This window comes from Dermacentor variabilis, chromosome 3 (assembly GCF_050947875.1).
Source record: "Dermacentor variabilis isolate Ectoservices chromosome 3, ASM5094787v1, whole genome shotgun sequence".
Taxonomy (NCBI): domain Eukaryota; kingdom Metazoa; phylum Arthropoda; class Arachnida; order Ixodida; family Ixodidae; genus Dermacentor; species Dermacentor variabilis.
Window position 1 is genome coordinate 53,366,807 of NC_134570.1, and position 27,856 is coordinate 53,394,662.

General features: G+C 47.8%; 1 protein-coding gene across 3 annotated transcripts in view; it reads left to right on the forward strand.

The window, feature by feature from the left end:
* LOC142575614 (cationic amino acid transporter 4-like) overlaps positions 1–27,856 on the forward strand; it is a 153,884-nt gene that overhangs the window by 13,505 nt on the left and 112,523 nt on the right. The window contains exon 1 of one of the 3 annotated variants that reach the window (XM_075685108.1): positions 4,418–4,542. The exons of 1 other annotated variant lie outside the window; for it this stretch is intronic. In XM_075685108.1, coding sequence (XP_075541223.1) covers positions 4,519–4,542 — 24 coding nt within the window. In that variant the 5' untranslated portion in view covers positions 4,418–4,518. Of the gene's footprint in view, positions 1–4,417; positions 4,543–26,969; positions 27,206–27,856 lie in introns of those variants that run through there. One more of the 3 variants, XM_075685107.1, reaches the window with a different exon arrangement.

The following is a 27,856-nucleotide window of genomic DNA, read 5'->3' on the forward strand; positions in this document are numbered from 1 at the left end:
AGCCACTTTAAGTACCGACTGGCTATACCTGTTCTTGCGGAAGGATTAAAGGAAATGAAAGTTGATAGAAGGGATGAAAAAAAATTAAGTAAGAACGAAATGCACACAATAACGCGATTCAACGCGCTACAACTTTCAAAGCCAGTCGCACAGTTGACGAGTCCTTAAGAATCTGAGCAGAGCATTCAAGGCCTCGAGTGCCGAAACCGGTCTGGACCCGCGTCTTAGAACTTCTTCCTCCGTGAAAGGGCGACCATCCAATTTTTTCGAGCGTGGCCGCGGGCACTTTTCTCGCGACATTGTTAAGGGGACAGTCACACAGAAGGAGCTTGATCGCCTCCTTGCAGCCACAGTTGTCGCAAGCCAGGCTGTTGGCCATTGCAATGCGGAAGGAATAGGCGATCGTGAATCCCACGCCGAGCCACAAGCGGTACAGAAGTGTTGCTTCCGCTCGTGGTATGCCTGGTGGAAGATGGAGTTGCAGGCGTGGATCCAATCTGTGGAGACGCGTATTCGTAAGTTCATCGTGTCCCAGTAAATATGTGTAAGCTCGCGTGCGAAACATTGTGGCTGCATCTGTTTTCGACAGTGGTATACCACTGGCATTTTCGAGTGAGCGCTTTTCACCGTCCAACAAATGTCGCGCAGCGCGGGACGCGCCCGCATGTATCGCAAGTTTCCGGAATTTTATCGATAGTTCTATCTGCTGTTTGTTGCCACCAAAGCTTGTGTAACCGAAGTGCATGTGCGACGCGAATTATAGAACTTTCTAGAAGACACGCGGGCACCAGTGGTTACTCTGGAACCTTCGACGACTCATGCGTAAAAGCCGACGCGCTTGACCGGCAGATGAGATTTTCGACGATCGCCGACTGTGTTCGCCGTGGTCGTTGTTCTTTGAGTGTAGCCTGTTTTTGAGGGCAGAGGTTCGCCCAATGTATCACTAGTTTTGTCACTCACATTTTTGCTGCTTTTTTCACCGTCACTACCACGTGACAATATATAGAGGGCACCGTCGCGGGTAGATTGGGCACCGTCATCTGCACTGTGGTTAGCAGAAATTTCGCTATGACCCGGTATTCAATGGTAGATGATTTTGTGCCTCTTGTCGAATGCGTGATCGTGAACTAGTCGGATGACTGCGACTAACTGCACGTTAGGTCCGTGATTTAACGGGGTAAGCAGACACCCGAAGGTGCCTTCGATTCACAAAAGACGGACCATGACTGTGACGATTCGCAACCTATAAACTCCAGAGCAGCACGGACAGCTGCGTGTTCCGCAGCCGTCGATGATGTAATGTGAGACTTCTGGAATGGAATGATGGCACATTTCGCGGGAATTGCCACTGCTCCAGCCGAGCTCTTGTAGAAAGCAGAACCGTCCACGTAATCGTGGAGGCGTTCTCTGTGCTTCTCGTGCAGGAATAAAAGTATGGTTTGCTTGAGAGAGATAAATGACATCTCCGTTTTCTTTTGATGCCGGGAATGACAAGAACGGCTTGAAGCAGGTGCAGGCAGCACGGCAGTAGAGATGGTCGTGCTGCAGACGTGATGTTTGCCGATAAAGTTCCACAGTTGGCGGCGATAATTCTGCTAAACGCTGAACGAACTCTAGCGGCCGGAAGAGAGGCGAGATGAAGCGACGGAAGTCGGGTGAACTGCCTTATGTGCATCCTTAAATCGTCGACTCGGACGTACGTATTGATGGGGTGGTCATGCGCGATGGCTATTGTTGCTGTAGGGGATGCAAAGCTGCAACGGCCAAAACATATCCGTAGAGCTTGGACTTGCACAGACCGGAGGGCACGGAGGTTGGTGTTACCGGTCCCACCCAGTAGGCTGGCTATGGCGCAGGATACCCTGGAACAATGTGTTATAGAATTGGAGCATCACTCTCACAGAAGCATCCGATGAATTCCCCGCGAAAAAAAAACTGAGGACATGGGTTATCATGGGTATATATTCTTTTTCGGGCAAGAAGCATGACAACTCCGGCACAGGTCCCAATCTGTTATTACTCCTAGAAAGCAGTCCGTCTTCTCGTAGGGGATTGGCTGCCTGTTAATTCTGACGACGTAGGGTCTCATTGCTCTGCTCGTGAAAGCAACCATAGAGCACTTCTCGGAGGACACCTCCAGACCTTGTGCTCGAATACAACCTGAAGTTAAGGTTTCCTTTTTTTTTTTTTGTTTCTGGCGCGAACCCAAGAACGCGTCACTCCAGATGCCCAAATGTATGTATCGTCTGCACAGAGTGACACGTGGTCGGATTGCAGAAGGGAGTGAACCACGTTGATGATCACGAGGTTAAATAGAGTGAGGCTCAAGACTTCGCCTTGTGGTACGCTACGGTAGGTGTTGTGTTGTGATGACACACCATCTTCTGTTTGCGCAAAGAATTACCTGTCCTTCAAGTAGCTGAGTATCCATCGAAAAACTAGGTCAACCAGGCCAATATCGCCGAAGGCGTCAAGGATGGCTCGATTAGTTACGTTGTTGTAAGGGCCTTTCACCTGCAGGGACACAGCCGGTGACAATTTTCACGGCCTCAGGTTGTCTATACAAGAGCGCAATGTTATGGATACCACTCTAGACGTATCAGCATCATCTTCTCCATCACCTTTCCTGGACAAGCGCCAAGAGCAATGGGACGATAAGACGCCTCGTCTAAGGGTGACTTGCGTTGCGACAATCTGAAGAGACGCATTGTGCTAATGTAAACAGAGTCAAGTGCAATTTTCTAATCGAACGCAGTCAGCTCTTACGATGGAGCAGGGGCATCTTATACTGGGCTGGACGTAGTACAAAAGGAGACAGGAAGCGTTGCATAGGTATACAAACCACGATGAGTCGCCACTGAAGAGAGAGCTGCCTTATACACTGCCTCACAAGTATAGCGCAATAGTCCCCTTCCAATTTCCGTGACTTCTCGATCTTGTAACACCTACGTCGCATTTCCTATCATTTCTAGCTCAGATGCAGCAGCCAGGCAGAAGCATTGGGTCTTGTACTACCACAGCCGCCGGGATTCCCACCCTACACTCTTAAGCAAATGTACACCCTTTGGTGTGTATATTTCCCACACAACAATAATCGTCATCTGTCTTGCTTGCGTTTCCTTCCTTGAAAACGCTGCGCTCGCTACCTTCCTGTTGTTAGATACGGGACCGTTTCCTGAGCCTCCTTCGAGTTCACCAGACCACATCGAATCGCACCACAGCTAATTAAGGAGCGCAGAAGCACGGATACCACATTCCTGAGGCGCGGCACGTGCAAACAAGTTGGTGGCCCCCACTTCGTGTGCTGCAGGTGGAACTATTCACTGCTTGACTCTTCCCGAAAGTGAAGCGAGAGCCTGGCACTGTTGCAGGTAAAGTGGGTCCCGAAGCAAGACGGCTGTAATGCACCGTGAAAACCTGGCAGCGTCGCCCCCATTCGCCTATTGTGACGGCGCATTGCAAGTCAGCAAGGCAAGACCGCAGCGAGAAGTAAGCCCTCGGACATTGGGGGACCAAGCAGCGACTCTCTTCGCCGGGTGCGACTGCATCGCACGGGCGCCTACCATTGGCCGAAAATGACGACACCCGAGCGGGCTCGCCGATTGGCCGAAAATGGCGTCACCTGAGCGGGCTCTCCCATTGGCCGAACGTGACGTGTCTTCGAGACACGGAAGGGCTTAAAAGACGGAGACCGGGAGCAGCAAGAGGGCATTCCTGGAGCATTCCTTGATTGATCTCTTTCGAACTTCTTGCCACGGGCCGCAGCGTCCGAGTTGCTGCCGGCCCGTAATGACTCTATGACTGTTAATTTCTTGGTCGTTTCACTGTAAATAATGTAAATAAACCTCCAAGTTTTTCATCCCGACGTCCTCCTCAACTCTTACAACTGGTGGTCTCAACTCTTACACTGTCTAGCATGCCCTGTAATGCTGATAACGGGCATGCCGTTCGTGACTTGGAAGTACCGGGCTCGCCGCGTTAAAGAAAGGAAATGCGGGCAAGACAGATGACGATTATCGTTGTGTCGCAAAAGGGTGTAATATTGCTTAAGAGTGTAGCAGCAATCGCCACTAGCGCATGCGCAGTTCGGTAGGTTCAGCCGATCTTCGTTTTACATTCCACTATGCTGTCGAGACATCGAGCATCGGGGCAAGCTCGCTGAGCGTGTGCTATTATAGCTCGTTACGGCTGGTAGCTTTTCCGCAGCTTGTTCGTTGTATATCGTGTGGCAAGAGGAGTGTCGTCCATTGCGAAGCACACGCCCGAAAGGCCCGCCGCAGTTTCCGTTGTGACATCGTCGATCGGAGTGTGCAAGCCAGCGCAGTCAATCCACCTGCCAGTGGAAACTGCCCCAGGCGTGACAAGCGCACGCAAGCACGCGCACAGACATTCGGCGACGACCGTTAGCGCGGCGGTGCAGCTGTCGTCCGTATACGCTAGTTCTCCCGCCTCTTCGTGGCCTGTAGATTTGATGCTCCAGCATCTCGTCTAGCTGCGCGAGCCACAGCTGCTTTGAAGATGAGGGATTCGAACTACAAGCCGGTGAGTCGCGATCAAACTTTGTCGTCGATGGTATATGACTCGATAACAAATGCAGCGGATACTTAGGTCCGTTCACACCTTTCGAATCGGTGCTGAAGACCACCTTGAAATGTGTATGGCAGCGTATTCTCGCGAATCACGAGGTGTCTTTAGCACGATGAACAGAGTTGCTTGCGGATATTTGTTAAATTCCTTCGCTGCAACATATACTTTACGAACGTGTCGCCGGTCGCGCTTTCCGCACTTTCGGTACGTAGCTCTCGGGTGCGATTTATGAGCCTGCGAATCGCGATGCAAAGACGCGCGATCTGCCTTACAAATAGTGCCATGAACGTGTCGCCTGCCACGCTTTTTTTTTTTGTATGTATGTAGTCATTCACGGCAGTTTATAAACGCGACTGTCATTCGAGCCATATGCGAATCGCAATGCAGATATATGCGATCTGTGTTACAAATAGCGTCGCTCAAGAGTTGAGGACCGTCGATGCCAGCACGCCAGCCTTATCGGTTGTCTTGATCAAATTAAGGATGATCCTTCATGCACATGTGGCGAGCGCAACGAAAAGCTGCGCTATCACTGTCGATATTTGTAGAACGTATAGCTGGAGTAACTTTTCATTGGCGCCTTGCCATGTTGGGGGATTTTGTTAATGTATTATTTAATAGCGTTGTATCCAGGGTACAAATGTGGTGCGGGTCACCTGTTTGCTATGCGGTGCGGCAAAGTGGAGGGCATCGCATTATGTTTGCTCGCCTGTGCTCATCTCTCATGAACCGAACTCAAAGCACAGATTGTTTGCATTAACTCCACCTGGGCTATGTATACCATCATGGGGCACTAGCACTTCGAGAAGCTGCGTAGACAAGAAGCGTGACCGCACGACAGTCGTGTCCTAGGCTGAGCAAATAAATCGACAAGTGATCACGTGGTGCCATGACGTCATCGTAGTCGCCATGTTAGGGCGCTAGCACGGTGAGAAGCTGCGTCCGTGTCATCCCATGAAAACCATCTATCCCGGCTGTCTCTTTTTTTAATTCCGCTGCCGAGAAGTGCATGGGCGTGTCCCGGCCGGCCGGGGGAATCGATCCCACGACCATGCGTGCTCAGTGCGCTTCCTTGTCGCTGTGTGTTTAGGATTTCGTTGTTTAAGAAGGCCACGCTGCTTCGATCCATGCACCCTCTCTGTCAACGGTATCAACAAACGGTAAAAGGGAAACGCTTTGCTAGCTAGCCTGCTCTAATCACAGCCAGGACTGATATAAATGTAGACAAAAGTACCTGAGAGCCGTACGGTGACCGATTCCTTATGCCGAGATACATGCCGGATCTGCCTGTATGTGGTCGAGAGCTCTGCCTGCGTCCTGTGAGCTAGCGACGAGCGTATCTTGTTTGTATCCGCTTCCTCTATCCGTTCTTATTTTCGTATCATCAGTCCCTCCGGGTGGCCGTACCCTACGTTAAGGAAGGCGCGCAACAGATTCCGAGCGAATAACTAAGTGCAAAACGAATGGAAAATTAAATGAGTCATTCAGAAGTTTTTCCCCAGGCGTCCTCCGTCAATTCTGATGCACGAACGCTCGTGTATTGGACCTGACTGCGCGAGTTGTAGCTAGAGCAGTGACGGGCTCATCTGTGCAACGCCTCGTATAAATGTCGGGAGGCCTGCGGGTCTCACACTGTGACGCATGTCATTATCACGGAAGGCCAACGCTGTCACTACGCGTCGTGCGACAAAAGCGCACAAAAGGGTTTTACCGCCGTTTCTCGCCTATCTGCTTGAGTAATCGTTTTGGCCGCGACCTAATCATCCCAAAGGCATTTCTGCGTCTACCTTTCCGAAAGGAAGAGCTGTGGAATGCGGGAATGTTTGTAGCGTGCTATAGTCGATCAGTCCCACAATCGTCAGCGCTGATTTTCCTAGGTACGTGTGCCGGTATGCCTCTGCGTTTGCGAGTTTAACTGTACTAAGCTGAAGCTTTCCAATTCAATATTAATCGGCCATGCGCAATTGCAGCCTCTTGGCTGAGACAAAGGGAGATAGCGGTAGTGCCGTCGCGCGTGCTGTGGAAAAATGCATCCGTCGCGTACACTTGATAAAAGCTCCCGAGCAATTGTAGCTGTCCGGCCTTTTGCCACGTGTCTTTCGCATAAACGATCCTCGCTTATAATGTCCAGTAAAAGGAAGTATGCGGGAAATGAGACGCTATTAGTTTGCGGAAATCTGCTCGATGACTAAGGCTCGCGTGGTACGGTGCGTCACCGGTGACATACCGATGCCACACCGCTCTATTTAAAGAGCGCATGATTTTATTATCTTATTTGAGGCCTCGAAAAAGCACTGAGGGGGAACGGGGGACGGCATTACGCTTGTTGATAAGCTAGATTGATTTCTGATAGGAAGAAAACATCATCTTCGGTGTTTAATTGGCAGCAGCGGCAGCACGTAGATGTGCAAAAAGCACATGCGTGTGCCATGCTCGCTTAAAAGGGTCATAAACAAATGAGAACTCGTGCTCTATTATAAAGCCGGGCATGCCTCTGCAGAGCTCGCTCGCTCGCTCGCTCGCTCGCTCACTCACTCACTCGCCCGCTCACTCACTCACTCTTGTCTCAGCTAGGTCACCTGTCTATACCTGGTTGTTCTGGTTGTTGTCATTTATCAGTTTCGGACATATTTCCCAGCACGTCCCCCTCTCACTTCTTTTCAGCTTGTGACAAACTCTTCCTCGACGTTTTCACGGCATCACTCGTAGGTAGAGCCTTCTTGCTATTGCCGTCATATTATTTGTAATTGACCTCTTACCAATACTGTTGTGGGCATTTATTTTCGTTTAGTTAGCGAACTATCAAATCTTGTGCCGTGAGCGAGAGAAATGCATTTGAGAACTGGCAGAGAGGTCGGCCTGAGGGTAACTAGTTTTGCGAAGGAACAGCGCTGAAGAACGGTACAATGGAGGAGACATTTATAAGAGCGAGCGTATGTACCAACCAGACGAAGTTAGTTCACTGTTACGTTAACTATAGTCAGCGACAACCTGAAAATAAGAGGCTACATGGGCGCTGTTCAAGTGACACACAGTTTGCATAAATCACCATAAATTAGCTTATTTCCATGACATCAAGTATTTTAAGGTGAAGCTTTCTTTGCCTACCACCCCATGGTTTCGACTGGGTCGGATGGTCGGTTGGTCGCTGGTCGGGTTCTCGCGGAGTAGATGATGAGGATGGGCTTAGATCTATAGGCACCTACCCACTCGGCGGGAGGGGGGGGGGTAAGTTCCTACTCACTTGCCGAGTAGATGATGATGATGGTGAGTTTACTTTTATTGTCACTTACGCTCTCGGGGGAGGACGGAAGTTGATTCCTACTCCCTCGCCGAGTAGATGATAATGATGAGCTTACTTCTGTTGAAATCTACGCACTGTGGGGGTGGATTCCTACTGACTTCCCGAGTAGATGGTGATGGTGAGCTTACTTCTATTGGCATCTACCCACCCGAGGAGTGGGGGGGGGGAGGGGGGAGGGGCTAGATTTCTAATAGCTCACCGAGTAGAGTATGATGATGAGCTCACTTCTATTTGCACCTACCCACTCTGGCGATAGATTCCTACTCATTCGCCGAGTAGATGATGATGTGCTTACTTATATTGGTACTTACACACTCTAGGGGGAGATTCCTACTCACTAGCCGAGTAGATGATGATAATAAGCTCACTTCTATTACAACCTACCCACTCTGCCGGGAGATTCCTACTCCCTCGTCGAGTAGATGATGATGATGGGCTTATTTCTATTGGCGCCTACCCACTGCGGGAATAAATTGCTACTCACTGTTAAAAAAAAAACGAAACGCGTCCAGTGGCACGAATCGAACCTGGCCCCCCAAGCACAGCAACCCGATGGTGTATGCAATAGGCCGCAGCAGCGATGTTTTTCCCTTTCTTACCGCGAAGTAAAGCCCTACAATTTACACTTAACAAACCGCAAGTCAATAATAAGGTGTACTTAAACTCAACTCAAATAGGTGAAACCAGTGAAGAGATTCGCAAGAACCTCCGTGTATTCCGCGCGTCTGAATTATTTCGCCCTGGTAGACGTTCTCTGCTCGAGGTGATTCCCCATGTCTTTCAATCAATTTTTCTTATGTTGTGCAGCGAACAGTTAAGAAAGAATAAGTTAAGGCTATCGCTATCAGATACCTTGATGCAGCAAAGGACAGAACCTTGCCATACGATCTCATTTTCCATATTGGATTGCAGTATTCGCTGGATAGCACCAATGATAAGCAACAACCGAACGCCCATACTACTAGCATCGTGACAACGCCGACTGTCTGTTTCTCGTGATCGCCACGTGTTCCATATGGCGCTGATTCCCATACTATGGTGCATACACACAACCTGGGATCGGCCCTCTGGCGGTACCTCTCGTCCCGAACCCCGAGTAGCTCTTTCTTACGATCGTCGCATGTTCGCCATGTTTGATTATGAAAGGCTTGCGGATCTCTTACCGAACCAACGACTTCTTTAACGTGATTGCCGCGTGTTGATTGCGATTGTGATTTCAATACTGCGGCACGCATACCAACAATAAATACGAAGACGTTACGAAGCACCTGGCGATGCATTTCACCTCCAGTATATTCAGAATAAGCGTGCTAATAGTTCCTTCAACACCCGATTCATGGCCGATCCCTCAGAATGGGTCGCGCCATTTGACTAGAGAACATGGAGAAGAACAAGATGCAGCATAACGAAAGAAGCTGGCCAATCCAGCCTCGTGGGTGCGGCACTGCACGTATGTTGAAGGGGGACAACAACAACAAAAAGCCGGAGAAAGGTGTGTGGATGAGGCCTAAGGGGGCTGCCACTCTCAACACAGCAATGGTGCCGAAACGCATTCCAACGGCAGAAGGGATACGCAAGCGCCGAAGAGACGTCGAGCCGGAAGAAAGCCCGCATTCGATGCGCGGCAGAGCGGGGCGCCGAGCTCGCGCTGTCCGCGAAATGCGAGACAAAGAGTCGTCGTTGTCGCGGACTGCAAGGCCTCAAGAACCTTTACTTACGGTTTCACGTCGACGTCAGTGCAGTGCGATTCCATACTCGGTATAAATATATATGAAAGCAGTATTCAGCGTGAACGGTACGTAAAGGACAGAGAGTGCCCGAGCTTTACAATGTTAAGAAACGCGCGTGAGCACATTGACAAAGCTACAACTGTCGCGTCGTTCGCTGCATAGAATTTTGTGGGCGTTTCACGAAAGCTCGTCGATTCCGACGTTTCAATTGGATCTGCCTGGTTTTATGCATTTAACACGGCGGCTTTCTCCTCACAGATTTGCCTTTGTGGCACTCGCTGGTTTTTTAGGATGAAACCTGAACGTCTCGGCAAAAAGTTTGAGCGATCCCGATATCAGTGCTCAACCAAAGTCAATATTTTGGCTCGAAACAACTAGCTTTTATTTTCCAGTTAACCTAGCGTTTACACTAGCAGAGCAAACTAATTAATCTGCGAGCGGACAAAAAAGTTTGAGCAATACTGATATCAGCCAAAGTCAATATTTTCACTCGAAACAGCAAGATTTTATTTTCCAGTTAGCCTAGCGTTTATAGTCAGGGCACGTAATTAACCTTAAGTGAAGCCTCACTGCATAGGTATTAAAGATTGGCTATTTTCAAACTCTTAACTTATCACTTCACACTCCTCGCAAAACTAATAAATTTTATTTTAAATTTCAGTAATTACCTACTTCATATATGTATTCATTATACGCATATATACATTATTACATTATATACATTACGTACGGTATATAAATACATTATATCCAGACGGACGCGTCTCGATATAATGCTTCGCGTTGAAAGGTCCAGACGCGGTCGTCTCGCCATGCTCACACTGACGCAGTTGAGAAGCTGTCCCTTTAGATGTTAAGTAAGAAAGCTTTGCCTTCTGAGACTAATTGGGACTCCCTATGGTGAGGGCACGCTGAGGGTTCATCAACCTCACCTGGTAACGAGCTCGTCGACCTCTGGAACGCAGGCTTGGCGTTGCATTTGCATTCCGCAAAAGAAGCCATTCCTCCTTTGAGTGAAGGCGCGGGTAATCCTCGCGATGTTGCATCCTTATCTCGCTTACTGCACACGCTGATAAAGACGCACTGCTTCCGGGCTTCCGCACACCTCTGGTCCAAACCGGTTCCCAAAGCCCCACAGCATTGTAGAAGGCAAGAGATAGAGTCAGGAGCACACACTCTCATGGACGGGAGCTTGGCCTGAATGGATCGCGTGAAATTGTTTCCGTTGTTTGTTTCTCGGTGGAATGGCGCCCTTCCAGGGAAAACGGCTGCAGTGCGCTGTCGCTTTAATCGAATTCGCTAGCAGTCCACGAACGTTTGTTCTCGCTAATTGTGCGTTTGTGTGTTTGGGAATAATGTCCCAGCGTTAAAATGGTTGTTTGAATGTGCGCGTGCGTGTGCGCGTGGGTGAGCGTGCAATTGCTTGTAGCATTTCCGTTGTTTTGTGCACATATGTCAAGTCAGAAGCGAATATATCGTTATCAGCCGTTAGTAATAAAAAGAATTCCGAAAGCGTACGTCTCTGGTACAGTTAGTTTGCTTATCGGTAGACAACGTTGGAATTTATTATTATTAGTGATTCCAGTGAACAGAGAGCGCACATGCTACACAGAAATGTAGACAGGCAAGAGACTCGAAGCAGGTAGGTTGGATGTCACTTTCAGGATACAGTTGCAGTCTAAACAAACCAAACATTCAACATGGCAAGTTTCGACAACCTTATCTGCGACAAACAGCCCAAATGCGAGAAAGCACCTCTACATTCGCAATGTCACCCAGATGTACAAACGTATTCAGCGTTAAACTGTATCGAAGGCACCCAAATTAAGCCCTGAGGGGTTTTCACACTAAGCCTGTGTAGAAAAGGGGGTGGAATTCTCTGCGAGCAGCATTCTTATACAGATTCACTTTAATTGGCAGACCCTCACCTAAATTAGCCCAAAAGCGTTTAGTTGTTTTAGATTGCACGCGCTAACGAACGTAGCCGTCCTGTTGTCTAAGATTGATTGATTGATTGATTGATTGATTGATTGATTGATTGATTGATTGTGTTTAACGTTCCAAAGCAACACTAGCACTATGAGACACACTGTAGTGATGAGATCCTCCGAATGAGCAACTTTCACTAACGGGAGTTCTATACCGTGCACTTTAAAATCTAAGTACACTAGAGGCGGTCTTTTTTTTTTTTTGCATTTCGCGCCCGTCGAAGACAGCCACCGCAGTGGCGAACACCGCTTGCGGCCTCGTGCCCTGGCACGCTCTAAGCCCCGATATCGACCGCGGAAGTTCACGACGCTGTTATGTTTCTTCTATTTCTGGAGCGCCCGGGGAGACAAACCACCGTCGCCAGTTTCTCAGGAACTTCACGCGCAGCTTCTCGCAGAGGTGGTTGGAGGTTCGATTCCCGGCAGCGGCGGCCGCATGTCGACGATGGCGAAACGGAGCCCTAGCCCCGCCGTCTTACACCACTGTTACCCGAGATTATACCCGACCGATGCGTGCGGACAGAGGGCAGCGCTGCGACGCATGCTCTGGGAATGCATTGAAAGCGCCGCCATTCCCGACGCGTTCATAACCGCGGCCGTCACCAGCGTATACAGGAAGCATCGAGCTAGTTCCTCCGAGGGCCGCCAGGGACCTTCTACGTCGGCGTCGCCGCCGCTGGGAGTCTGCGCTCAAGAGTTCGGAGCTGGAAGACCAGTTCTGGGCCGTCCGGCAAGCCGAAGATGCCACCCTAGTCCAAGAACTTCGAGCCGCCACCTGAGGCCACAACAACCAAAACTACCGCGTACCATTCTTTTTAATAAAGTGTATTTTCTTCTTCTTCTCCTTCTCCCCGTAGGGGCGTCTGCGTCAGCAGGCGTTTGGTGTGTTGCGACACCACGTACCCGAGCACACGAGGCTTGGACCCTCCCGCGTGTAGCCGTGCGCGGCTTAGCCGTGTCCGGGGAAAGGGGGATCCTGGAGGTTGAGCCGATGCCGGTTGTTAGGACCTTTAAGGCCCCCCGGCGGAGACAACACACCTCTTTGGCCTCTGCTTCACGTAGACGGCACCCCCGGACTGACCCACCCGGGGGAAATCGGTAGTCGCCTTTTCCTGTCTCTCTCTTCTCAAACCTTCGTCTTTATCTCTCACTTTACATCTTTCCTGTCTTCTTCTCTCTTCCATTTACTTCCTTCCTCCACGGCGGCAAGGGTTAACCTTGTGTGGATATCCTACCTTGGGTACACCATATTGGGTTATAGTGATGGCGTACGGCTGGCGTCGTGCAGGCTTGTACACAAGCTGTGCCGCGTCCCCTCGTTGGGCTCCGTGGTGGGCGGTCGGCGCTGTTGCCGAACATACACATTTTCCTATGGCAGCGCAAGCCTCTGTTGTTCATGATCGGCGTCTGAAGAGATGCCGCACCGAAGTACCATTTCAATTTTCCTTTCAAAGCAACGCCCCAACATTTCCAAAGTACTATGTAGTGCATAGTGAAAGCAACATTCCGGTAAGGAAACTCTCTCCTTTCCTGGTAGCGAAGTGTCTGAAAGACAAAATCGGACCAACATACAAAGTATCCAAAATGTCTAGCAGGGACCTCCTCCTAGAACTGAATAACAAAGATCAAGCAGATAAGCTCTCTGAACTTACCAGTATTGGCGAAGCGACAGTGACTGTTTCAGCCCACAGAACACTTAATACAAGCAGGGGAGTAATATCTGAAGAAGACTTCATTGGTTTAAGCGACGAGGAACTGCTGGAAGGTTTCCAGGAACAAAATGTCACCAAAGTACAAAGAATAGTAATCCGAAGAAACGATCAAGAAATCCCCACCAAACATGTTATACTCACCTTCGGAACAAGCGTAATGCCTACTTCACTAGATGCAGGTTATGTCAAAGTCAATGTGAGACCGTATATCCCGAATCCCAGACGGTGTTTTAAGTGCCAAAGATTTGGACATGCTTCACATGCATGCCGAGGACAAACAACTTGTGCTAAATGCAGCTCCAACGATCACCAATCAGAGAATTGCACTTCTTCGCCACATTGTGTTAACTGCAAGGGAGATCACCCAGCTTATTCGCGGTCCTGCCCTTGCTGGAAAAAAGAAAAAGAAGTCATTGCACTAACTGTTAAAGAAAAAATCTCTTTCTTCGAAGCCAGAAAAAGACTGTCGTACCTTCCCCGAAGAAGTTATGCCGAAGTGACGCAGGCGGGGGCAGCGTCACAGAGGCCTCCGGAGGCCTCCGAGCCCACGCGCAGTGGTGCCGCAGTGACTCCTCCCGCCCCCGTGGTGGAAGCAGTCAGTACTGCTCCACCCTCTACGACAGCCCTGCAGACACCAGCCCCGCAGGGCCCTAAAATCAAACGAACCCCAATGCCCGAGGCACGTGTCTGGGCGCCTAACTCTCGGTCCTCCAGCGCCTCAGAGAGAGCGATGGAGGTCGACACAAAAACTCCGGTGTCATTGACACCGAAGGATAAGCGCTCTCTCGAGCGCGGTAAGAGGGACAAAATCGCAATAACAACTCAAAATAAGAAAGCGTTAACCTAAAGGTTATCGCTCATTTGTATTAGCCTTTTTAAATCCATGTCACCTATACCACACCTCTTAATTTTTTCCGTAATGCCATTTCTTATCTTTCCATTTTAAGATGGCTTTTATTACCCACTGGAATTATAGAGGGCTTTTACACAACTTAGGTGACATTAAAGACATATTAATAAACTTCTCTCCTGTAGCCCTGTGTTTACAGGAAACAAACCTAGGCGAAAAACACAAAAACATTTTGAAAGGTTTCACTGTTGTACGGCGCGACCGTACTCAGGCGAACCGGCTGTCAGGTGGTGTAGCCATTGTCCTGCCAGGTGGTATAGCAGCCAGAGAAGTTCCCATTAACACTCACATAGAAGCCGTTGCTGTCACCGTTTTAGCTCACAAAACCATCACCATTTGTTCAGTATACATTCCGCCGCATTTACATTTTACCGTAAGAGACCTAGAGTTAATTTTAAACCAGCTACCCGAACCATTTTTATTAGCCGGTGATTTTAATTCACATAACACGTTGTGGGGTAGTCAAACAACTGACACCAGGGGTCAAACGCTTGAAGATTTTATCCTAACAAATAACATATGCCTTTTAAACACCGGTGCGGCAACTTACTACTCCCCAAGCACAGGCGCTATGAGTTGCTTAGATCTGGCACTATGCTCTCCATCTCTCTTTGACGATTTTCAATGGAGTGTTATTGACAACCCCTATGGTAGTGACCATATGCCTGCTATTATTAAAAGAAAATCTCCTTCTCCTACCATACCATTAAGACCACCCCGTTGGAAACTCCACCTAGCAGACTGGCCTCTCTTTACTGAAAAGGCCAGTCTAGATAACATATCAGATGAGCTAACCATAGATGAAATGAATGATAAGATCACCGCCTGTATACTTGCTGCAGCAGCAGAAACAATCCCACAATCATCTGGCCTATTAAGGAAAAATCTGAAACCCTGGTGGACGAAGGAATGTACACAAACAAAAAAACTACAAAACAAAGCGTGGGGTATCTTCCGGCGATACCCAACACAAGACAATCTACTCTCCTTCAAAAAAGCAAAAGCGAAAGCCAGGTACACACGCAGACAAGCCGAAAGACAGTCCTGGAAAAATTATGTCTCGTCTATAAATAGTTCAATAACATCCAAACGAATGTGGGATCAGGTTCGTAAGTTTAGAGGCGACTACGCTTCTTACTCTATCCCCATACTATCACCTCCAGGCACGCAAACAAATATAGACGAACAAGCAGACATATTAGGACAACACTTCCATACTATATCAAGCTCGGTAAACTATTCAGCTGCATTTCTAAAACATAAGCAATTAGCAGAAAAACTAAAGCTTCCGACCACAGGAAGTTCAGAAAGACCGTATAATGCCGCTTTAACACTACCGGAAATCAATAGAGTACTAACAACTGACAAAAAAACAGCACCTGGTCCGGACAGAGTACATTACACGATGCTCGCTCATCTACCTCCTAATGCAGTTGAAACCTTGCTTCGTTTCTTTAATAAAATCTGGGAAACGGGAAAAATGCCGAAAGAGTGGAAGAAAGCTATCATAATCCCGTTCTTGAAAGCTGGAAAACCTCCCACAACAGCAACCAGTTATAGACCCATAGCACTCACAAGTTGTCTTGCAAAGTCCTATGAGGCTATCATCAACATAAGACTGACATACATCCTTGAAACAGAGAACATGCTAGATAACCATCAGTGTGGATACAAGAAATGTTGCTCCACAACAGATCACCTAGTCCGGCTAGAAGACGAGATACGTGCGGCCTTTCTACACAAACAATACTGTCTCACTGTTTTCTTTGATTTAGAAAAGGCCTACGACACAACATGGAGGTTTGGTATCTTAAGGGACTTAGCAGATTTAGGAATCCGAGGTAGAATGCTCAAATGTCTAGCCGATTTCATGTCGGACCGAACATTCCAGGTGCGTTTAGGAACGGCGCTGTCACGTATATTCATCCAGGAAAATGGAGTGCCACAAGGATGCGTACTAAGTACAACACTCTTTATAATAAAAATGAACTCTGTTAACAAAGCAATCCCCCCCTCTGTTATGCACTCCATATATGTGGATGATCTGCAAATAGCGTGCCGCGCCTCAAACTTACAAACATGTGAAAGACAGCTCCAGATAACAATTAATAAACTAACCGAGTGGGCTGAGAAAAATGGCTTCCGCTTCTCTACTCAAAAAACCGTTACAGTGCTATTCTCGCAAAAACGAGGATTGTACTTAGTCCCGCTTCTAAAATTGAATGATGTCGCACTGCCGGTAAAACAGGAATGTAAATTCTTGGGAGTAATCTTTGATAAAAAACTAAACTTCCTAGCCCACATTAAAACACTAAAAATTAAGGCAAATAAAGCATTGAATATCCTAAAAGTTCTGGCTCATAAGCACTGGGGTTCCGACCGAACCTGTCTTTTACGTATTTACCGGTCTCTTGTGCGTAGCCTTTTAGACTACGGCTCCGTGGTTTACGGCTCAGCCAGGCAGTCCTACGTCCAACTCCTTGATCCAGTACATAACCTTGGATTGCGACTGGCAAGTGGTGCCTACAGAACGTCACCCATTCAAAGCTTATATGTTGAGTGTAATGAACCCTCATTACAGCAGCGCAGAGCCTTATTAACATTCTCTTACCTACTCAGAATTCAGTCATCACCGCAACACATATGCTACAACATCCTCACACAGTGCAACTCACGCTTACACTACACAAATAAACCGAACCTGATTAGGCCACTTCTCCTGCGGTATGAGAAATACTGTCAGGATTATGACATCCCCCACGAAGTCCTCCAGGTCGCCAAGAAACCACAACGGTTGGCCCCATGGTACAATTTCACGCAGTTGTGTGACTGGACATTAACACATTTAAAGAAAAGAAACACTCCACATGAACACATCATGCAAGAATTCCGTGCTCTTCAAGACAAGTATCAAAATCACATGGAATTCTACACGGATGGCTCCAAAACAAAAGAACACGTGGGTGTAGGGGCCGTAACAGAAAATTGGGAAACAAGTATCCGTCTACCAATACATGCTTCTGTTTTCACTGCTGAAGTTTATGCTGTATGGGTAGTAGTTAAAAAGATTATCACTGGCAAGCACAAAAACACAGTCATATACACTGATTCCTTAAGTACACTGAAAGCTCTAAATCTGAAATGTGAGTGTGAACCCCTGTTAGGGGATATACTAAACATGGTCGCGCTTAATAAATATGGGAGATCAATCCGCTTCTGCTGGGTACCAAGTCATGTTGGGATACCGGGGAACGAAGCAGCCGATAAATGTGCATCGATGGCAGCGAACAAAGATATAACAAACACAACACTTCCATACAAAGATAGCATCCGTGCGATTAGAAAAGCCTTAACGGTAAAATGGCAACACGAATGGGACCGTTGTGCTGACAACAAACTACATCTCCCGAAACCCATAGTTGGCGAGTGGAAGTCATGCTATCATCAGGAGCGGTTCATCGAAGTAGTTTTATGCCGACTACGCATTGGGCACACACACCTCACACACAATTACTTACTTACGAAAGAAGACACACCAACATGCGAGAAATGTCAACAGCCACTAACAGTTATACACATATTACTCACATGTACCCAGACTGAAACACACAGACGAACACTTTTGCACAAACTATATCAACTACACATACCTCCACACCCTTCTCTAATTTTAGGTGATGATCCACTAGTGACATTATGTGACATCCGTAAATTTCTAGACGACAGTGGACTTTTACATAAAATATAGACTATTAACAAAGCATTTTCCTTCATTCACTAGATTTTAAAACACCTCGTGTTTGGCGCAGCATAGCCTTAGCCGCTTTTGCGCCATTAAACCCCATTTAACTAACTAACTAACTCTTCTCCTTCTCCTTCTTCTTCTTCTTCTTTTTCCTTTTTCTTCTTCTTCTAGCGTGCTAAGCTTTAGGTGCGTGGTCTACAATAACCTCAGGTGGTCAAAAATGAATTTGCAGCACCCCCCAATATGGCCTGCCTCATAGTCATATTGTGGGTTTTGACGCACGCGGTTTGTTCGAGCTCGTCTCTATTTCTCTCTATCTTCTCCTTCCACTCTTTCTCTTTTCATCCCTCTTTACCCTTCCCCTGTGCAGGGTAGCCAACCGATACTGCCTCTGGTTAACCTCCCTGCCTTTCTATGCATTCTTTTCTCTCTCTCTTGACGCACTGAAAGCACCATGCAGAATTAAATCTTTTCTTTTTCTCCCAGACGCCTCGAAGATCGCGCACGGGATTCCATCGGCAGTCACGTGCAGTATAGACGCCACCGCGCACCAGATGGCACCACTTTTCGCTTGCCGTCGATCGTCCTAGTTTGCACGCGCAAACTACGAAATTGTTTAGCGGGACTGATTTCGAAATAAATGTCAACTCGAGAAATATATAAACGAGAACGAGGCATTCCGCGCATAGTAGAGCTTTTTCTTTATGCTGCGTCTGCAGACCCCGAAAGCTCTGTGTAATATATTGTGATTAGCGTACATCCTGTTTGATATGCACAGCGACAAATGGCTTTGCGAAAGCTCGCCCGGGCTATGTCTAAGCTGGAAGAAGGAATGTTTTTCAAGGTGAGAAGCGTCGACAGGGGGCGTATGATCAGTATTCCCCGCACGTGTGCTACGAAGGGGGCTTGGGAGCCTTCTTCAAGTAAGCAAAAGACAATAAAAATGCATGCAGCTCATCCCATTAGATAACGAGAGACATAAATAGAGAAAAAAAAAATATGCGCGTAATTTGCGGCGTTTATGCAAAGCAACTTGGAAAGGCGGCGAAGTGAAAAAAAAAGAAATGGTGGTTGGTACAGTCGAACCGCCATGATCCCAGCTCGTGAGAGCGGGACTTTGTGGCACGTTTCAGAAAATGGAGCGCGTAACTTTTTAAGTTTTCTTTATTTGTATTAGCTTTCTTTTTTTTTTCTTCCCCGTTGCCGCTTTGGTCGCGCTGTGTTGCGCTGGCAGTATTACCCACGTGAGTTCGCAAACGATGCGGTATGTATTTAAATACTACAATAGTTCTCACTCGCCGAATGTTGATGAACTCTACAGTATTTCTGGTCCCTTCTTGTCTGTGTTGAAAGCTAGGTGATTTTACGGCAGAAGAAAAGAGAAACGAATAAGTGCAGAAATTCGTATGCGCAAACATTGCTTCTACAGACTAAGGATTTATGGCTTAGAAAAAAGAAATGTTGGTCCACGGACGATTAGCATCTGTTATTGATTAATCGTTTGAAATTTTGAGCAATTATTTGCTGAACGTGAACAAACTATATACTGTGTACAGGCCCAGCAAGATGCGTATCCAATGCTCCATGGCTTCTTAAGATTCGTAGAACAGCAGTGCACAAGCTCCGCTTTTGGAAACGACGATGAGTGTGTGTGTTAGAGATAGAAAAAAGAGAGAGGAATATAAAGAAACCAGGGTTGCTAACCAGTCAAGAGTCTGGTTGGCTGGCCCAACAAGATGGGGGCGCATCCAATGCTCCATCGCTTCTTAGGATTCGTAGAACAGCAACCCACAAGCTACGCTTTCGCAAAGGACGATGAGTGTGTGAGATGGAGAGAGAGAGAGAAAGAGAGAGGGGGATATAAGGAAGGCAGGGATGTTAACCAGTCAAGTCTGGTTGGCTGCCCTACACTGGGGGAGAGAGAGAAAGGGAGAAGAAAACTAATGAGGCCAACCAGCCGTCCCCTTGACTGCGTTGTAGAAGGAAAAGGGGACGGTGTATTGAAATAAATATGGAAAAGTCGAAAGGGAAGACAGTTCCCGCTCAAGTTAGTAGACGCAGGGCGTCTGCAGGCGCTTTCCCTGGTCCGTTGAGTTAAGGAAAGTCATTAAAGCTAGCATAGCTCCTTGGGTTGACGATGGGTGAGGTCCCGCACCCAGCATACGTGCCTCTGTAAGAACACGACTGTCCAGTTGGTTGAGGGCTTTCCGAAAATGCTGACGTTGGACGTCGAAGCGAGTGCCGTTGCGTAAGAGGCGTGCGATGGTCTCCTCACAATTTCAGTGATCGCGTATGGCCGAGCCAGCCATTACAATGTGAAAGAAGTATGAATTTCTTAGGGCTACCTCTGCAGACGACATTCATGTGAGCAGAAGTGATGCTACGGTGAATATAACGCGTACATATGGTGCAGTATCAGCGAGTTGCTCTTGTATAACATGCGTTGACAAATAGTGTACTGGTTGGAAAGAAAAAAAAGTTGTAAGTTTTCTCTAAACACACATACGCTGACCCATTCGTCACATACATATGCGTTGTACCCATGTGTATATATCTGTCACACTCGATTTGAAGGCGCTGTTACACCCACGTCGTGACTTTTGTTCGTAACGGTGTTCATGGAGGTTAGGCTTGTCGATTGCCTCTGTCATATTCGTGAAAATACGCGGACAAGCATCTACCTGGCAGTGACGTAATGTAGACTGTATATTCTTCCCTATGGAAAAGAACGTAGGCAAAGAAGTGAGTGACTGTTTTTAAAACTCTGTTTCACACTGTTTCAGGAGCTCACAGAAAAAAAAAAAACCTACGGTGGCATAAAGGGCATTTTATAGCCAAAAAGTTGTGTCCACGAACGTGGACACAGGTTGGGAAAACATCTTGTGAGGTGCTCGCAGCCATTATTATATTTTTTAACGACCGCCTCAGAAGAGATATGGCGTCCTTCTTTGGATGCAGAGTAAACGGTGATGTAGACTGACAAACTCGCGTGATTTGAATTCTTTGGAACATTTCGCTGAGGCACACTTGGCTTTTGAAAAAACTGTCCACAAATGTAAATACTGGTAGCCAACATGAACGTTCGCGATGCCGGTCGCAGCAATCTTCTTCTTTCTTTTCTTTATTGAGGGCTGCCTCAGCCAAGATATAGCTTCCTCTTTTGGAAGTCGAGAAAGCATGGTCCAGGCTGAAAAAACCCCTCAGTTTTAACGTCTCGCAACTTCTCACTCGTGAACACTATGTCAAGGAAGAATGGTGCGAACGAACAGGGACGAGATAGAAAACGCCGACAAACGCAGAATAGCAACAACGGTTTATTTTGAATAAATGCGCAAAATGTATACCCTGGCATAAACACGTATAGCAGCGTAAAGATTAGTGATTACATAATCGATTTCTAGTTCGTGCAGACTCGCTTTGCTAACTAATCTTTAAGCTGCTACACGTGTTTATGTCAGGGCATATATTTTGCGTGTTCTTCAAGATAAACCATCGTTGCTAGTTGGCGCTCGTCCTTGCTTTGTATCTCATCCCTGTTCGCTTGCGCCATTCTTGCTTGAGTATGGATTGCTTGAGTGAGTACTTCTAGGGCACTTAGCTTTGGAAAAAAGTGCCCACAAACGTGGACACTGGCAGCGAAGAGGGTATTTAAGTGCTACAGGAGTTAAGGTGATGGCGTGCTTATAATAACGTGAGTTCTCTACGTAGTTATCCGTAATAAGTATTTCCAGGCATCTTCTCATGCGAAGCATTCTTTGCCGAGTGCCAAGCCCATTTGCTGTAGATAGGCGCAGGTATCTGTCACACCTCGTCAAAAAAAAAAAAAAAAAGGAAGAAGAAACACGCGTCCGTTGGAGCAATTTTAACCAAAGATCTCCAGCGCAAGAGCCCGGTGCGTTATCACTTAGACTGCCAGCACATGCGTACTTTTCTCACGCCGTCTTGTGTTTCGAGATGACTGGTGTGAGCTTCACGTCGCATAGCAACAATTACCTTGGAAGAGCGACGTATGCGCGTGCGCACCACTTTCTATTAGCCTATAGACGTCTAAGGGAACGTGCTATCATAATTTAAATCTTACCACTGTCCTTCGCGTGCGTCATGTCGCCTAGCAACAAGTTGCTCGTGAAACCGAGAGCCGCCGATTTCTCCCGTCCTTCCCCAGTGATGGTTGGCGCTTTGAGACGCTATGGGACATAAGTACCGCCTTTGGGATTAGCCCCACGATCATAACGGAACGCTTTTAATGATTATTGAGCTCTGTACAACGAATCAGTCGCGTGATCGTCGTCTCCGTCGAGCCAGCTTAGTCGCCGTGCTGTGAATCGCCGTCACTTTGTCACGCAATCGATTGCTTTGCACAGACATGTTGCGCCATCTGAGGTCACTTTGTGGAACTAGAAGCGATGCTATGTGGCCAGGCGCCGACGAGAAGCTTCGCACAAAATTGCTTCGCAGAGTGCGCGGGATCCGCATATTTTTTTCCTCCTCTTTACGAACTGGATGCGCTGCGGCTCAGCGCTTCTGAACAATTAAAGTGCGTACGCAAACTCTCTTTGAGGTACCGATTTTATACCGCCATTTGGATCGACACTGCTGTACACGGGCACACGTATGAAGGATGCCGTAAGGCTGTCAACACCTAATCGAATGATACATAGAGCGTGGCCTGAAGTGTCTTGGGACCTGCGTTTGTAAACGTGAGGGTATATAATAACGCAGTTTAAATGGACACTACACAGAAAAAATATAATTTCAGCTGCATTAGTAAGTTCATATTTTGAACTTTAAGAACAAAAAAGCAGCCAGTCTTACCTCCTGAAGACACTAGACAAGCCAAGACAGAAGAACGAACGACAGTTGGCGAAGTAGCCATGAAGTTCCTCGCATCCAGCTCGCCACGACGGCATAGATTTCAACGAGAAAGATCGATAACATTGTATTCTAAGGGAGTCCGAAGCTGAGCTTAGCAAGTTTCAGAACGTTTAGTGAACCACAACGGCCAAAGTAAGGAAAAGTGCTTCGAAATCCATGTCGTCACACCGACGTGTACCGGTGCTGGCGCTGCGGCACGGAATTCGAACAAATAAAAGTTTAACCGTCACTTTTCTTTTTGTGTTAGCCAACTTTTCACCGCGAAATGAATACAAATGAGTTTTCTTTTTTTTTTTAAGAATGATTTATGAGCATAAATTAATGTTTCCCTTTAGTGTCGATTTAGCAGTTTGGTGTTTAGTCGGGTCTTGGATTGAACCGAGAATAACTATCGACGCTGCTATGTCATAATGGTAAGCGGATAGCAAAGGCAAAGCCTCCAAAGTGACAATTTACTGCATCTACAACTTTTTCGCGCCATCCTGCCATGACGTCACGGATTTCGACGGGCGTCTCTACTCGCCTCTACATAGTCAATCGTTTATCGGTAATCAAAGACTGCGTCGAATTCTAATGCAAACTCAAGATTCGGCCTACATAGCAAGCTTTCTGCGCCAAAGTGACATAAATACGTAAAAGTTAACTTTCACATCCTTCACTGAAGTCTCGCCTTCAGCCAGTATAGTGCTATACAAAACCGCAATGTGGTTTTCTAGACTGGTGAGGAGCGAGGAGAGGCTCTCGGGACCTTATATGTTTTTTTCTTTTGTAAAAGACCGATCGTTCAGTCTACACACTTGAAAGTTTGGCGTCGTTCTTTTTTTTTTTTTTTTTCGAAGCGGGAACAGTGACGCAGGAGGTCGTGCAAGGTATGCAACGTCGCCCGCATTCGCTCACAGCGGCACAATCTCGTGACCTCTGAACCTATCAACGGTTCAGAGGTCACGAGATACTGCAGATTGAAGGTTCAGCTGGCTTAAGCCTAACGAGAGCGTTATCGAGGGAATGTTCGAGTTAGGTCCTCGTCACGAGTCCAAGCCACGAATCAGTCTCCGGTTCCAGTGCCAGAGTACCTCGCAGCTCGCTCTCCAGTACCGCATTTTTTTTTAATTAAACAGATCAGCCCTACATTGTTTAGAGCTCGTGATAGTGTATGCCCGAGATTTGAAAACGAAACAAACAAAAAAGACACATAACATCCCAAAGTTGGTCGCTCCCTCTGATGGCGCGACCGCGTCATTGAAACGTTCTTGACACGTTCGCGATTGTTTTGACCGTGAATTGCGATACGAGCGAAGGCCGGAGGAGTTGTGCAGACACAGTGAACGCCTTTCCCGCGCGTCGTCCTTCACCGACTGGTTGGGAGGCGTCGAGGCTCGTTCGACAACTCTCTCGATTAGCGCCGTCGATAACGGGCGTATGGAAACCGGCTGCCTTTCCTGCTGCTCCCGCTTGGGCCGTCCTTTGTGCGTTGTTAGAAATAACGCCGAGAAAAAGAGAAAAAAAGAAACGCTGTGTTTTCCTATAAGAATCGATCTCTGTGCCTGCGTCGGCCCGTGCGACAGTTAATCCTGCAGATGAGGCGCGTCGGGCGCTACATACTCTCTTAAGCAAATGTACACCCTCTGGGGTGTATATTTGCCACACGAACTGTAATCGTCGTCTGTCTTGCTTGCGTTTCCTTTCTTGAAAACGCTGCGCTCGCTACTTTCCTCTCGAGAATGCTCTGCCATGCTGATAACGGGCATGACGCGTTCGTGACTTGGAGGTACCGGGCTCGCCGCGTTAAAGAAAGGAAATGCGGACAAGACGGACGACGATCACAGTTGTGTGACAAAAGGGTGTAATTTTGGTTTAAGAGTGGACGCATAATCTAAGCGGACAGAGGCTCAGTCAGAAACTGTCCATTATCGTCATCGTCTTGTTTATGTCCACTGCAAGACAAACGTCTCTGTCCCGGCGATTGCCGAGTCTTGCGCCAGCTGACCTCATCTTCTGCCTGCAAATTTCCTAATTTCGTCAGACCACCACCTGATACTTTGCCGTCTCTCGATTGCGTTTTCTTTCTCTTAGAACCCATTCTGTAACTTCAATAGACCACCGGATATCTCCCCCTATGCAATGTATGACCTGCCCAACTTTGTTTCTTGCTCGTAATTTAAACTAGAACGTCGGCTACCCCCGTTAGCTTTAGAGAGCTTTAGTGTGGCATATATGCCCTTGTTATTGAAAGGAGGTTTTACCTATCATGCGCACTATCGAGAGAGATATTTATTTAAGGTGTGTTTATGAGAGATGTCAAGTACTCTCCATTAGGAAGGAGGAAGGGGGATAAAAAGTTCTAGAGAAAATGGGAAAGAAAATTGAGAAACGTACGCGATTGAAGCCGACAATGTGATTTTACAGGTCAGACGATGACGAAAAATTGCCTTTCTATGTCACGAAGAGAACTGTGTCGAAAATTTTCCGAGAAGGCAAATTGTAGAACGCTATGTGCAGAACAAATCCAATCAGCCCACCGCTGTGTGGAAGGGCAAGCCATAGGACATAAGGCGCTCCATATTGCCGGTGGAGCGAGACCGGTCACGCAAAATCAGTGCTCAAGGCAAACAATGTTGTCGCGATACGCGTTTGCATTTCAAATTATATATGGTCCACAGCCTCTAAACTGCCCCACTGTCGCAACCATGTCAGCTCTGACCGGCTCATCGGGCCGCTGTATGCCATCTCTGATTAGTTCAGAGCGGAAATTGGCAGATTTCGACACGGCGGAACTAGACCGTGTCCAGAATAAGCGCACCAAAATACCGGAAGTCCTGTACACAGATACGCTGCGCTTTTGGCGTTGAATTCGGAAGCTGTGATAAACTGTAAAGCTAAAATCATTCTTTTTTTTTTTCACGACTCTTCTCATCAAAAAAAAAGAACATAGAAAAATATAATAAGGAAGCGTACAAGATGCATTCATAAAGTTTGTCACTACCGAAGCGATTGCGCCAGCAGATGAATAGAAACATAGTTCACCCTTTGAGGCTGCTGCCGTGCTCATCTTCGGTTATATACGTTTGGGCTAGAACTTCTCCACTTCGCTAAAAGACCAAGCAAGCGAGCTGACACGTCCCTCTAACGGCTTACATGCGTTGATCCGCTCCCTATCGGCGGTGTCACGTGACCGCTGAACGCTCAGCCGGAAGAGCGGAACTTACGCTCCGCACCCGAGCGGGCCTGACGGTACGCGGAGCGGAGTCCTCGATACAGCGCTTCTGCCGTATTGCAGACTCGCTCACTGCTTCATATGCTGGTGCAGCTCCTTTAAAGCCTGTAGGTGCAACTGAAAGAATGTTGGGCGGAGCTGTAATTAAAAAGCTTTAACAATGGCGGTCAGCCGGAGATATGGGCAATAGCGCTTCCGTGCGCGTCTCGCATTTCAGTTCTGTTCCAAACTCTGCGCTGTATACACTTCTCATTCGAGACTCGGCACAGTCTGAGCTCGGACGGCGGCGCGCGATATGTAGTACGAAGCGCTGCCCACCCGCCCCGAATCCTCCTTCGTACCCCCGCCACAGCAATACTACTCCCGCTTCGTGTAACAGACAGCGCATCCCTAACGAAGTCGGTGCGTTTATTCAAATGAAGACGCAATGCGGCGCGGCCGGCGCAACGTGAGCGTCGCCGCCGGTCTCGCTCGCTACAGGAAACGCTAAGCACTCGCACTCGTGTCCTCAACCATTCTGTTCTTTCCTTTCTCTCTCTCTCTCTCTCTCCGCGCGTCTTGTCGAGGAGGTTTCACTGAGCGCAGCAGGTCTTCGAAAGTAACCGGCTAGCTAGCTAGCTCGCCAGCTTATAGGCCTCCCGCGCTCTGTGTTGTCTGCCCGCCCGCTGACGCGGCAATCGCCGCCTAGCCAGCCTGCCTGCCTAGCGTGCGCCGCGAGCAAGGGAGCCAGCTTATAGCAGCAGCAGCAGACACCGCGTTATCAGCGTCGCTGATCGTTTAATGGCCCCGGGCTGTTACCAAACTGCCGTATATAAGGGCGACCAGTAATCCGTCGAGGTCCCCCCACTCACACACCTCGTCGTCGCATATACGTGTACGGAGTCACTCCCACCCCCCTAGCTGTTGCATTTTATTTGCTGTCACCCCCCCCCTCCCACCCCACGTCCGACCGTTCACACCTTCTTCCTCTTCGACTGCGACGTCGTCATTTGGTCCGGAAAGGACACTCCGACTGGGACGATCGCCATGAGCTCTGCCGCAGCGGCCGCCAAGAGCGCGCTGTGCTCCGACAACGCCGAGGTCACCGAGGCACTGCTCAATGGATCTGTCGTGGACGGCAGGGACCACCGACGCCACGATGTGAGTCAATGGGTCTTTTTTTTTTTTTTTTACCAATGGCGTAGCGGGCGGTATAATATCATAGTCAGGCGTTCTCACTTGTCTACTTTCGTATTTCTTCAGTTACTTTCTTTTTTCTTCTGCAATGATAGCTGATTTATTAGGTTTGCAGTCGACGTCCGTCACCGATTAATTTGGGGCGGGAAAGGGTGAATAGATTGAAGCTTTTCGACTTACTTAAATTTCTTTCTTTAACTTCGTGCTCTCATTCATTTTCTTGGAAAGATTGCTTTCCTGTTAGGTTCGCGGCTGGCGTCCGTCGCAGACTGGCTAAGGCGAGAACGGGTGAAATCGCAAAAATTTAGATCGGTTTTCTTACGTACCAGTATGGTGACTCATTTTCCTAAATTAAAATTCGTTTATTTACGTTTTCGTTGAAACGATAACTTTCTTGTGTAGGTTCGTGATCGGCGTCTCCTGCACAGTGTAGACTGCGTTGGGAATGACGGAATCAACGGAGAATGAAGGATTTTGATTTACCTTGTATAGCTAGTTTGGTGTTTCCTTTTTCCTAAAATTATGCTTCTTTTTTCGTTTTTTTATGTTACTTTGGAAATCTGTTACAAGTTCAGGCTCGGCATTTTCCGCCGAGTTCCTCGGACGGGGAAGAGG